This window comes from Schistocerca nitens, chromosome 5 (genome assembly GCF_023898315.1).
Source record: "Schistocerca nitens isolate TAMUIC-IGC-003100 chromosome 5, iqSchNite1.1, whole genome shotgun sequence".
NCBI lineage: Eukaryota > Metazoa > Arthropoda > Insecta > Orthoptera > Acrididae > Schistocerca > Schistocerca nitens.
This window is the reverse complement of record NC_064618.1, coordinates 464,888,327-464,902,964: the sequence shown is the minus strand read 5'-3', so window position 1 is coordinate 464,902,964 and position 14,638 is coordinate 464,888,327. Positions and strand designations below refer to the sequence as shown.

The 14,638-nt window shown below is 42.9% G+C and overlaps 1 protein-coding gene across 3 annotated transcripts in view; it reads right to left on the bottom strand.

Annotated features, from left to right (window-relative positions):
- LOC126260886 (putative glycerol kinase 5) overlaps positions 1-14,638 on the bottom strand; it is a 351,198-nt gene that overhangs the window by 28,494 nt on the left and 308,066 nt on the right. For all 3 annotated transcript variants that reach the window (XM_049958329.1, XM_049958330.1, XM_049958328.1), the window contains one exon: positions 3,775-3,869. In XM_049958329.1, coding sequence (XP_049814286.1) covers positions 3,775-3,869 — 95 coding nt within the window. The remainder of the gene's footprint in view (positions 1-3,774; positions 3,870-14,638) is intronic.

Sequence of the window (14,638 nt, the reverse complement as noted above, 5' to 3'; positions counted from 1 at the left end):
CACCTTCACAGGAAGCAATGACTATCACAATAAAATAAGAGGAATCAGAGCTCACACTGACTGAGGTGTTCATTTTCCCTTAAGCTATTTGAGAGTGGAAAGTTTGTGAAATAATCTGAAAGCTCTGAAGTGTGAATTTCAGATGCAGATGTACTCATCAACTAGAGCAGTCAGTTCCAAAAAAATCTTCATGGTGTCAACATTGTTAAGGCACTCTCTCTCTAATATGAGTTAGTTTGTAAGAGTAGATTGGTTGGTACCATATGACCAGTATGCATGAATTAGGTTTAAGTTTGTGAATAAAATACAAAATATGCTTCAAGCACTGAAAGCAAAACCCAGGCAAATTTTGTACTTACTACAGAAGTAAATTTGAGAGAAAAAAGTGACTGCCGAATATACTTCAAGAGCAAAAATGTTTTCACATGTTCCTTAAACTTCACGCGAATGTGTCATGATAAGTTTCATTATAATTTAGATTGCAAAGAAACATATATGAACTTAGAACAACAACAAAAATGGGAGTACAACTGTGAATAAAATATTTAAGAAAACAGAATTTATATGAGTTGTGCCCTTATACTTCTTCATTTACTGTAAAGTGTTTTCTGAGTAGCTTCCAACATACATTGGAGCTGTTAGTTCCAATTTTTCTTAGAGATCCTATTAAAAAATTAAAATTTGTTGGAACTGCCTTAGTGAGTTGACCTGAGTGGTGTTTTCTATTAGACTTAAAAAATTCCTGACGTATCTGCACCTTTGCTTTCATCACATAACCTCAAACTAGTTGATAGAAATCACTAAATTTATAGCTGTTTATGATCTTAAAAGGAAAGACATTGTCTTCCACGTTGTTAGATTGAGTCTTTCTAAGTTTATATTAGATACATTCTCATGCTCCTGATAATTTTTATGAAGCTGCTGTAAGTAGGACACTCCATTCTGAAGCCGTCCCATATTTGTCATATCTCCTTTAATTCTAAACAGGAAACAGGGCAAAAAGGAGAGTGTATATAATTTATAGCTGCTAATTTTTTTTTCTAAATATTTGTATTAAAGCAGCCCAGATACCAACTCTGGTGCCAAATCGCACATGGAGACTATAGTCATGTGTCATCTGTAACAACTGGGCTAATGAGTGCAATCTTACGTGAGAGAAGCAAAACCTAGCACACATTTAATTCACCATTTATTTCATCAATTAAATTCTCATCCATACAGAATATCGGTTTTAGGCGTCAAAAGTACCCGAGCACCTATTGGTGGCTTGAACTCTACTGGGGACCATTTCTCAGCGAGATGTTTGAATATCTAACTCATCCCAAAGGGCAGGCCACTGGCAGGGCAATCCATTTCAGGTAAGTTATTGTCCACAACCAGCTGCCTCACAGATGCCACTTTATAACAGGGAGCACCGTCATCCTGATACAAACATCATTGTCTCTGAACTGTTCCTCTACTGTACACAATAGACAATGCTAAAAAATGTGTTCATATCCTTACGTACTTAGCATTTTCTTAAGCATAATAGGGGATCACACCCTAACAACAAGAAATATTCCCATACTGTAACATATTGTCCTCTGTACTTCACTGCTGGCACTGCAGACACAGGAGAACATTCTACAGGGATTCGCTAAATCCAAATACTTCTATGGGACTTACGCAGCATGCAGGGTGACTCATCACTCCAAATCACTTGTTTCCGGACTCCAAATCACACCACATTAAGCAATGTGTAGCATTGACACCAAAAATGTGTGGCTTATGAGGAGTTGCTTAACCACTGTACTTCATTCTTTTTATCTCCCTAGACTATGGTCACCAAGTTAGCTGGACTGTTGGTAGAACTTTGGAACTCACAAGTGATTACTTCTGCTAATTTCATATGATTTTTTACAGCTGCTTTCCACAATCCTCGATGGTCTCTGTTAATCAGCAGATAAGGACCATCCAGTCTTGATTTAGCTGTGGTTGCTCCTTTGCATCAAAAGTTTATTAGGGCAGCTTTGGAGGGGTTGAAATGATCCTGATGGATTCGTTATTCAGGTGACATTTAATGAGTTATTCAGGTGACATTTAATGAGTTATTCTGATTGACCCTTTCTGCTGTTGCTGCTTCTCTACTGACAACATGATACTCCCCTCCTGCTTTTATACTGGTTGGTCTGCCTCTAGTGCCATCTGGTGGTCACTTCTGCATTACATAGTGGTGTCTGGATACTTTTGATCAGACAGTGTATATGCCACTCGATTGGTTGCTAACAGTATATCAACTAGATAGAATGTAAAATCAAGAACAGTTGATGTTACCTGTATCAGAGGAAAATTCTATAATGTAAATTAATAAATTGTGAGACAGATTTTCTGGCCAGTGCTTACTTTCAGAAGGCAACATGTGTATTTCTGGAGGCAAGCACATACAAAAGTAAAAGACAACCACCTAGCTTTTGTAACTAATAGAGCCTTCCTGGGGAGAAAAGTTGGGTCAACTGGGGCAGGTTAAAAGAAGAGCAGGTCACTTAGACCCAAAGACAGGAGGGACCCCACCTGTAGTCTTTGTCTAACCTTGCCCTCGTTAGCTTATTTCAGTATGTGTATTCTCTTGAAGTGATTTAGGAAAACCTACATCATGATGGCAGGATAATGAACTGAAATCTAATTCTGAGAATCATATTCCACTTTTACACTGCCTAATTGAGTCATTCATATTTCAATTAGGACCCTGAGAAAGCATATCCATTATTGGTATGCTGTAAAAGTGGACAAGAATAACAGCACTGTAGAAATCTATTCCTTGTAATGTAAAACTACCCAAATTGGTCATTGATGGTAAGAAGTACATGTGTTTGTCATTTTAAGATTATCTAGAGGTCTTGTTATGAAGACCAACAACACATCCAAGTTAACTTCTCTGAGAAATAAAACTAGTGCAGACTGAAGTGCTCCAGACCCCCACCCCTCACACCTTCAATTTTTCAAAGTAGGCACTAAACACGTCAATGTATAGTACTCTACGAAAATCCTGTGAAACATCATTCCATAAAAAATCTTTTCAGTGTTCCAGTATCACATACTACTTCTCCATACAATGCATACAATGGCAGCTAGCATTTGCTTACGCAATTCTCAACTTCTGGAAGTTAGTCAGAATAACCAGTCCCTCATTCGTAACAATTATGAGCATAAACGTATACCCAGAAAATTATGGAGCATGTCTGTTAAGACGGTAATTGTCTCTCTGTGACTCGTCAACACCAATACATAACATACAGTAGATGAAGTCATTATGTCTACAGAATTGTTTTCTCATTGGTGTCCATAGGTTTTATGACGAGGAAGAAAATTTTAATTGTAGAATTACAATATGAAAGATCGAAACAACTGTTGAGTTTTAATACAACTGGTATAAAATCAGAGAAGGAAACCTCATTTTATTACCAGTGTTTTATGTACAAGCCAAAGTGGCACTTTAAGGCCTATCCTGACATTATACGAAACATTATTATGAAGAGAGCTACTTTTTTAAAAGTCAGGTAAGAACATTAACAAAATGGTTCAAATGGCTCTGAGCACTATGGGACTCAACATCTTAGGTCATAAGTCCCCTAGAACTTAGAACTACTTAAACCTAACTAACCTAAGGACATCACACACACCCATGCCCGAGGCAGGATTCGAACCTGCGACCGTAGCAGTCGCGCGGTTCCGGACTGTGCGCCTAGAACCGCGAGACCACCGCGGCCGGCGAACATTAACAGTCCTCTCTCTTACCTGCAGTCCACTGAAAGCGGGTATAAAGAAAACTCCACCTGAATCCTTAACAGATGTCGCAAGCTGTTCAGATTCCTCTGGACTTTTCAACCAACCTACAAACAACAACAATAATAATAATGCAAAACATTTGGCAGCAGCAAGTAGGAAAAAAACACACCAGAAAAAAACCACTCAATGGAAGTTATTATGCAAAACAGTTAGTTGATTGTGCAGAAAGCTTTAGACAACTTAAATACATAATTTTGGGCATCTAGCCAGGTTAATAATTCTGTTCTTTTGCACAGTTTTTCCACAACTGGCATACTATTACTATCTGGGCTCTAACTACACAGTACCATATTCTTTGCATCACGACAACATACCATTATATCTATTCTAACTCAGTTCCCTTCACTGGTCATGTTCCTCTTTACATGCATTTGTCTTTTGGTCATGAGATCAGAACACCACATTGTAACTCGTTCCTGGCATTTCCTGTCGGATATACATTGATATCAAACGAAGTTCTGCATCCGACACCTTGCTTACAATGAACTCTAGGTTTTTGTTTATGAAGGCGTCCAACACATAAGTGGATTTCACTAACAGAAATGTATACCTCACAAATTGTTTTCCAAACAAAAAAATGGTTTTTCTGGGAAAAAAACCACACAAAATTAACATGAAAAGGATGAAATGGAATAATATATGTACTGGATTATATTTAATCAAAGTACACAGAAATAATGCATCATAGTTCAGCTTTAAACCTGGTCATAATTTCTAGTGATTACACGATTGTAGCTATAATGAAACTAAAGACCAAATTAATTAGAGCTAAACATATTAAGCACAAATCTTATTTCACTGCTTCAGGGAATTTACATACAAATGAAGAAAATAAACAACAAGGTAGTTTAAGATTCTAAAGAATGAAAAAATTGCACCCTTAAATGTGAGATATGAGATGGTAAATACAACACAGTTGAACAACCACAAAGGAGCCATAAATAATTAAAACATAAAATGATGAAGTTTACAGATGAAACACAATCATTGACAGAGAGAAAAGAATTAAGCACTTTTGGATTAAAGGGCACCATACACCAAAAGATAGAAGCACTGAGTTGTGCCAGCTAGAGTAAAAATGCCACATTTTAGCATGTGGACTATGTTGTGGTGGATGTAGTATCAGGTAGTTTGGGTAAAGGGAGAGAGAGGAGGGAGGCAGGGAGAGGGATCGGGGTGGGTGGCTAGTGGCTTGGAGGGAGGTAGCCAGTTTGCCATCTAGGAGTGTGGGAAGGAGACATAGCAGGTAAACGGGCTAGGTATCTGACACACAGTTGTCGGAGCTGGTGGGGAGTGGTGCATGTTGAAGGTGATGTCAGGATGTGAATTTGGAGGGGGCGACAGGACTGAGGAAGGGGAAAATGTTATGTGAAGGGCTATGTGAGACAAAGTGCTACTGGAGATTGAGGCCAGGATGATTACAGGAGAGCAGCATGTGTCTTAAGGATAATGCCCACCTGCATAGTTCAGAGAAGATGGTGGTGAAGAGAAGGACCCAGATGGCCTAGGTTATGAAGCAGCCATTGACACTGGGCATGCTGTACTAAGCTGCATGTTGTGCAGACGAGTGGTCAACTGTGTTCTTGGCGACAGTTCGTCGGTGGCTATACAACCAGGTGGACAGTCAGTTGCTAGTCATAACATAAACACCTGGCAGTGTTCATAGCAGGGTTGGTACATGATGTGGCTGCTTTCACAGGTGGCATGGCTTCTGACTGGGTAGGATAGGTCAGTGAGAGGACTGGAGTATGAGGTGCTGGGTGGGTGCATTGGGCAGATCTTGTACCTTGGTCTACCACAGGCATATGATCCCAGGGGCAACGTCTTGGGAGTGGGGGTGGCATAGGGATGGACTAGGATATTGTTTATGATGGGTGGTGATGGAACGCCAATTTAGAATGTGAACACTTTTGTATTAAAGGAGACCACTCATGGGTTCTTGATACGCACACACAAAAGGAAGAAAACTTAGTAGATTTTTGGAGTAACCCTTTTATGAGCTAGAGTAAAACACACACACACACAGCGCTGCATTTTGGCAGGTGGACTAGGTTGTGGAGGGGGCAGTGTCAAGTGATGTCTGTAGAGGGAGAGTGAGATGAAAGGCAGGAAGTTGACTTTGGGGGGATGAGACGCTAACAGTTTGGAGGGAGGCAGCTGGTTTGCAGACTAGGAGTGTGGGAGGGAGGGGTAGCAATACAAGTCAGGCATCTGATGCATGGTTGCCAGAGCCAATGGGGAGTGGTGTATGGTGAAAGTGACATGGGGATGCAAATTGTGAAGGGATGACAGGATGGAGGAAGGACAAACTGTTGGGTGCAGAGACAGTGGCTACTGGAGATTGAGGCCAGAATGATTATAATGATTATAGGAGAGGAGCAGGTGTTGTAAGGATAATTCCCCACCTTCATAGTTCAGGGAAGCTGGTGGCAGAGGGAACGATCCAGAAGGCCTGCACTGTGAAACAACTGTTGAAACTGTGCATATTGTGCTCAGCTCATGTTGTGCCACAGGGTCGTCAACTGTGTTATTAGAAACAGTTTGCAGGTGGCCATTTATCCTGGTGGGCAGCTTGTTGGTAGTTTTACTGATGTAAAGAACTGTGCAATGTTTGCAACAGAGTAGTTATATGACATATCTGCTTTCACAGGTGGCTCGGCCTCTGATGGGGTAAGATTAGCCTGTGACAGGGTGAGTAGGAGTGCTGGGTGGGTGGATTCGGCTGGTCTTGTAGCTTGGTCTGTCACAGGGATCGTAGGGATTACATCCCTGCAGCAAGAATTTGACATGGGGGTGGCATAGAGATGGACTAGGATGTTGTACAGGTTGGGTGGGCAACGGAGAGCCACTTTAGGAGGAGTGGGTAGTGTCTTAGGTAGAATGTCCCTCATTTCAGGGCATTATGAGAGATAATGAAAGCCTTGGCGAAGGATATGGTTCAGTTGTTCCTGTCCAAGGCACTACTGGGTGTCAAGGGGAGCACTCCTTTTTATCTGATTCTTGGGGGTACTGGGAGGTTTGGGAGTGTGTGAGAATATGGCATGGGAAATTTGTTCTTGTCACTGCATATGTCATCCACAGGGATTGTGAGTTTTGAGAGGTTAGGTAGGTTTCCTCCAGATGGCCCATAAACAGTTTCGTATAGGTGGGTGTCATATGGGTGCCCCTGGCTATGTCATGGATATGTTTGTATAGCTTCCCTTCAAAGAAAAAGTAGGTGTTAATATGCAGTTGTTAAGGTGTCTAAGGAATGAAGTGGTGGGTGTGGAGTCTGAAGGACATTGAGAGAAGTAGAGTTCAACAACGGCAAGGCCAAGGGCATGCAGGATGTTGGTGTATAGGGAAGTGGCATCAACAGTAACAAGGAGGGATCTCAGAGGTAATGGGATGGGGATGGTGGAGAGTTGGTGAAGGAGTTGGTTAGTATGTCTGATGTGGGAAGCCAGTTTCCAGGCAATTGGTTGTTGGTGTTGGTCAGTAAGAGCAGACATTCTTTCATGGGGTGCACAATTGCCAGCTACAAAGAGACACCCAGTATTGTTGGCTTTGAGGATTTTTGCGGAGTATGTAGAAGGTGGATATATGGGTTGTTGTTGAGGTGAGGAGGGAACTGGACTCAAGAGAGACGTCTTAGGAAGGGTCTATGGAGTTCAGTAGGAATTGGAGTTGTGTTGGACTTCTGAGATGGGATCATTATGGCAGAGCTTGTAAGTGAGTAGCCAGACAGTTGGCGGAGTCCCTGTGGCTCCTCGCAATAGTGGTGGAGCCATTGCCTGCAGGGAGGATGATTAGGTCAAAACCAGTTTTTGGGTTGTGTATGGCTGTCCTTTTGTCTGTTGAAAGGTTAGTGCTCTTGGGAAGGGATCTGGAGAAGGACAGTGAAGCCAAGTTGCTGGTAAAGAATTCCTGGTAGGCGACCACAGGATGGTTAGGTGGAAGGGGCAGGTTCATGGCTGGATGGTGCTATGGACTGGGAGAGGCAAGTTGCATTGTTGGGGCTAGGATGGCTTTGGTTGGAGGGATTGGTGGCGAAGACATGTTTACACTGGAGGGATTGGGCAAACGAGAGAAGGTCTTTGACAGGTTCTACATGATTAAACTCGAGTGTGGAACTGAAAGAGAGTCCTTCAGATAGGACTGAAACTTCTGTGGGACTGTGGTTTTTGATGAAAAGTTTAACAAGAGTGTTTTGGATTTGCTTGGGTCCTGTGTTTTGTAGGATTTTGGGAGGGAATTTTGGAGGGTGTGGTAAATTGAAGAGGTCAGCTAGGTAAGGTCTGGGTGCCATGAGGGGTTCATATGGGAGTTCTCTGTGAATAGGATGGGTGTTGATAGATAGTAGTGCCCCAAGACAGGAGTAGGATGTTAACAGGTTGGACAGTTTATGGAGATGCTGTTCAGAATGATTTTCCAGCTGTTGGAGTATAACGGTTTCAGTTTTGGAGATGATGTTACGTAGTGAGGATTGCACAGTAACAATATCTTGTGGAGGGAGTAGATCTGGTTTTGGAATGCCTGTACCACGGAAAGGTGTTTGTGCAATATCAGGTTTGTGAGGGATAGAGATTGGCAGAATCTGAAAAAGTGAAGGTCTTTGTGAAAGGAGGGGTGAGATCCAGAGAAAGGGATTTTTATAGTTATGCTGTTGGGGGCAGCTTCATGTCTTAGACAGCATTTAAGGAATAGGATGTGGGACTGTTTTAGCCAGGGAAAGCAGTACTTCTTGAACTGGTGCAAATACATGGAGCAGGAGTCCACTAGGGTAGGAATGCTGTTAGGAAATGGTGATATGGGGCATGGGTGAGTGAAAGCATTAGGTGGTGATAAGGGAAACTGGATAATATAGCATAAGCTTGGGTAGTGAAAAGGATGGTAGAAATTGTGCTTGGAGCAATAGATGGCTTTGTGGCCTGAAGACATTTGATCACATGTAAGTTATTATCACAACTGGGCAAGAAGAAGGAAAGACCCAAATTTCTGACGGGAGCAATGTGTGAGGAGGTATGGATGGATTCAGTGGTGAAATGTAGTGGTTACTTCTTGGAAAGTGTGGGAACTGTGATCCGGTGGATGGGTGGTATTTAGAACAGCATGCAATGTAGTCATAACTAATCTAATCATCCTCCTTGCAGACAAAGGCTCCACCACTATCATGATGAGTCACAGTGACTACCTGACAGAAGGCATCCACTAACTGCGTGGCTACTCCACCTACAAGCTCTGCCATAGTGACCCCATCCCAACATCCACCAAGTTTCCAGTCCCTATTGAAATCCATAGGCCCCTCCCAGAACCCTTCCCACGAATCTGGCTCCGTCCTCACCCTAACAACATCCTACATGCACACCTTCTACATTCTCCTCAAAATCCACAAATCCAACAATCCTGGACATCCCAATACAGCTGGCTATTGTGTGCTCACTGAAATAATTTCTGCTCTTGTTGACCCACACCACCAACCATTTGGCTGAAACCTAGCCTCCCACATCAAAGATACCAACCATCCACCATCCCACCCCTTTATGTCCTGGATCCCAAATTGTCACTGTTGATGCCACACCCCTACACACTAACATCCCTCATGCCCATAGCCTGGCTGCTACCTAACTCTACCTCTCCTAACATCTTTTAGACTCCAAACCCATTACCTCATTCCTTCTACATCTTACCAACTATATCCTGACTCATGACTACTTTTTCTTTGAAGGGAAGGTATACAAAGAAATCCACAGCACAGTCATGTGCACCCTCATATGCCATCCTGTTTACGAGCCATATGGATGAAACCTTCCTAGTCTCTCAAAACTCCCAACTCCCAAACCGATTTCAGTTTCACTAATGATATCTTCATGATTTGATCTCGGGGCCAAGACACCCTATCCACATTTCTTCACAAACTGAACAACTTCCATATCTGCTGCACTTGGTCCACCTCAGCCCAATGTGCCACCTTCTTGGATGTTAACCTCCACTTCTCTGATAGCTCCATCCACACATCTGTTCACATTAAAACGTCTAACCACTAGCAGTACCTGCATTTCAACAGCTGCCATCCCTTCCACACAAAAAAAAATCCATTCCATAAAGCCTAGTCACCTGTGGATAACACATCTGCAATGATGAGAACTCACTTTCCCAGTATGCTGAAGGTCTCACGAAGGTCTTCACAGACAGGCAGTCACTCCCCCGCCCCAAACCTAGTCCACAAACAGATTACCCATTCCATATCCTCCGACACTCCCAATCCTCCCATCACTCCCAAGAAACAGTTACAAAGGAGACCCACCTCCCCAACTCACCACTCCCCCGTCACCCAGTACTGCCCTGGACTGGAACAACTGATCTATATCCTTTGCCAGGGCTTTGAGTATATCTCATCATGCTCTGAAATTAGTGACATCCTAACCATGGTCTTTCCCACAACAGAAAATAATTAAAAGACTATATCATATGGATTTTTTGCAGAATTTATTGACATAAACCAAACTTCTGTCAAATGTTTACTTGGGGGAGCATAATGGAAATACGAAAAAACCTGAATTGAGACACGCTTTAAAAGAGATGCAAATTATCCTGCAAAAACCTTTTAACAAAATTACAAGAATGAAGAATCTAGGAATATATTTCTGTCCGTCACATATCACTCCCAATGAGTCTAAATAAAAGGTTGTTCAAATTACAGTGCAGACACTGATGACTTGCCTTAACTGTACAGGAATGATGCATTGTGTGCTTCACAAAATGAAAATAATCGTCATCTGACTACATGAATGATTCACACTTAAAATCAGTCAACTCATTCAGATATTTTTTTAAACATTTTGCAGGGATACAAAATGGAATGATAACATAGGCTGAGTTGTAACTAAGGCAGGAGGCAGACCTTGGTTTATTGGCAAGGTACTGGGAAAATGCAGCCAGGCTACAAAGGGGACTATTCACTGGCATCCCCGATCTTAGTACATTGTTCAGTTGTGTGGAAACTATACTAAACAGGACCGACAGCAGATACTGGAAGTATACTAAGATAGGCAGCAGGAATGACGACAAGTTTACTTGAGTTTTGGAAGAGCACCATAGCAATGTTTAAAAATTTGAACTGACAGACTCTTGGAGATAGATGCAAATAATCACATGAATGGCTACTTACAAAATTTCAAGGACTAGAGTAAGTAAACTTTAGTAGCCCAATCATGTATAAATGGAAATACAGACGCACTGATACACATACAATCACTCATGTCTGGCAAGGGCACATTCTACTGGGGAGCTGTCAATATCACAGGCCAGTTATATGAAATTCTGTAATAGGCAAATACAAGGCCAAACAGAGGTTGGCGGGATCTCAGTTTTTCTTTCACTAGCTACTGTCTGACTCTGTCTCCACGAAGTGAATCACGACCACCACTGCTGTTTCCAATGTCTGGCATGTTCTGTTTATTATTCAACTTTTTTCCAACAAAATCCATGTGGTAGCAGCAAAGCTACATTTTTTTACATTGCTGCAGATCAAATACTGTAAGTTATTAATCTTGGATTCCAGATTTGCAGGAGTTGAATAGTAAACATAAATTCACTTTTTGTGTGTGTGTGTGTGTGTGTGTGTGTGTGAGAGAGAGAGAGAGAGAGAGAGAGAGAGAGAGAGAGAGAGAGATATCACAATTTGTGCAACAAACTTTTCCAGAGCAGACTTTGTTCACATATGGTTCATAACTGTACTGATACAGTGCCATACATTTACATAAAAGACTCTAAAAGTGGTAAACAAATTCCATTCCGCAGCAGCAAACTGGCACTATTCTCTGCAGATCTGGGCTAGTACCAGGTTTCCATTTGCAATGATACAGTTTGCTTCCAAGTTGCCTTGCTAGTTTATCCTTGCATTCCAGATGGGAAAGTTGACATTATGGGGATGACTGCTGTAAGTGTTTATGCAGAGGTCATAATGCAAAAGCATATCATAGTGCTGTGGGCACCAGGCACTGGCTCCAGCCAGCTCTTTGTCACATGCACAAGTGCAAGACATTCCAGTGACTTTTCTTACTAATACCAGCACATCAGTCTCAGTCATTAACCAGTCTGCTTACTTTAATATGGGCACTCCCTTGCTCAGAAAAGTGCAGTCAAAGTTGTGGGACTGTGGCTGCCATGAGGTACCACCACTTTTAGGTTTGTTCAGCAGATGTCACTTATAATTAGGTGATTTGAATGTTGTCATTTTGGATTGTGACAGATCCATTGATCAAGACCATTCTCTCCTTGGTGTATTCTGCCTTTGGATTTTCATTACTTAATGAAATGTACTCATTCTTGTTGGTACCCTGTGAAGCCATTTGATGTACTTCGTATGCAATTTGTTCCATTGTGGGCCATATTTGGTGAAAAAAGGTGACTTTCAGGTCAATACTGTCTTAATCCAACAGCAAGTCCACAATTCTGCAAATTTCACCCAATCCCATGGACCATTAAGGAGAAGGATAAGATTGAACTAGACAGATTAGAAACAACAGATTTTGTCCCCTATTTCACACAGTCAGTGGGATTCAACATTAATTATGGCTAGGAAGCCTGGGGAATCTCTTCGGTTGTGTATCTTTCGCAAAACATAAAGGCTGTTGGTGACACCAGACTTAATGTTCAGTTCCTAGTGAATGAGACAAGAAATGAAATAGAGGGTAGCAAAGCAAAAGCTGAAGTCTTAACTCTGTTTTCAAATGTTCATTTACAAAGGAAAATCCAGGAGCATTGCCCCAATTTAATCCTTTTGCCACTGAAAGATGACTAAAATCGGTATTAGTGTCAGTGGTGCTGAGAAGCAACTGAAATGGCTGAAACTGTAAAAAGCTCCATGGGCTGATGAATTCCCTATTGCATGGATTTCTAAAACATCGATCACGTGAAACCAAACTCGCACTTTTCTAACACGTCATACTGAAAGCTTTGGATCAAGGCAGGCAGATAGACGAAGTATTCCTTGATTTCCAAAAAGCATTTGAATCAGCACCACACCTATACTTATTGACAAAACTTCAATTATATGGGGTGTCAAGTGAAATTTGCAACTAAATGAGGACTTGTTGGTAGGGGGGATGCAGCATGTTATCTTGGATGGGGAGTCATTGTCAGATGTAGCAGTAACTTAGGGTGTGCGCCCTGGAAATTGTGTTGTGATAACCATTGTGTTCATGTTGTACATTAATAGTGTATCCTGTGACTCTAATATCAATGAGTCACAGATGGAATTCGTCAAATCATACAAATACCTGGGTGTAACACTTTCTAAGGGTATGAAATGGAATGATCACATAGTCTCAGTTGTGGGTAAAGCAGTAGTAGACTTGTTGGTAGAATACTGGGCAAGTTAAATCAGCCTACAAAGAGGATTGCTTACAAATCACTCGTGCTACCCATTCTAGAATTTTGTCAAGTATGCGGGACCTGTACCAAATAGAACAAAAGGGGATTTTGAGCTTCCACAGAGAAGGCCAGCATGGATGTTCACATGTTTGTTTGATCCATGGGAGAGTGTCACAGACATGCCGAAGAAAATGAAATGGGAGACTCTTTAAAGACAAATGAAAACTATCCCGAGGAAATATATCAATGAAGTTTCAACAATAGGCTTTAATACACTCCTGGAAATTTAAATAAGAACACCGTGAATTCATTGTCCCAGGAAGGGGAAACTTTATTGACACATTCCTGGGGTCAGATACATCACATGATCACACTGACAGAACCACAGGCATATAGACACAGGCAACAGAGCATGCACAATGTCGGCACTAGTACAGTGTATATCCACCTTTCGCAGCAATGCAGGCTGCTATTCTCCCATGGAGACGATCGTAGAGATGCTGGATGTAGTCCTGTGGAACGGCTTGCCATGCCATTTCCACCTAGCGCCTCAGTTGGACCAGCGTTCGTGCTGGACGTGCAGACCGCGTGAGACGACGCTTCATCCAGTCCCAAACATGCTCAATGGGGGACAGATCCGAAGATCTTGCTGGCCAGGTTAGTTGACTTACACCTTCTAGAGCACGTTGGGTGGCACGGGATACATGCGGACGTGCATTGTCCTGTTGGAACAGCAAGTTCCCTTGCCGGTCTAGGAATGGTAGAACGATGGGTTCGATGACGGTTTGGATGTACCGTGCACTATTCAGTGTCCCCTCGACGATCACCAGTGGTGTACGGCCAGTGTAGGAGATCGCTCCCCACACCACGATGCCGGGTGTTGGCCCTGTGTGCCTCGGTCGTATGCAGTCCTGATTGTGGCGCTCACCTGCATGGCGCCAAACACGCATACGACCATCATTGGCACCAAGGCAGAAGCGACTCTCATCGCTGAAGACGACACGTCTCCATTCGTCCCTCCATTCACGCCTGTCGCGACACCACTGGAGGCGGGCTGCACGATGTTGGGGCGTGAGCGGAAGACGGCCTAACGGTGTGCGGGACCGTATCCCAGCTTCATGGAGACGGTTGCGAATGGTCCTCGCCGATACCCCAGGAGCAACAGTGTCCCTAATTTGCTGGGAAGTGGCGGTGCGATCCCCTACGGCACTGCGTAGGATCCTACGGTCTTGGCGTGCATCCGTGCGTCGCTGCGGTCCGGTCCCAGGTCGACGGGCACGTGCACCTTCCGCCGACCACTGGCGACAACATCGATGTACTGTGGAGACCTCACGCCCCACGTGTTGAGCAATTCGGCGGTACGTCCACCCGGCCTCCCGCATGCCCACTATACGCCCTCGCTCAAAGTCCGTCAACTGCACATACGGTTCACGTCCACGCTGTCGCGGCATGCTAC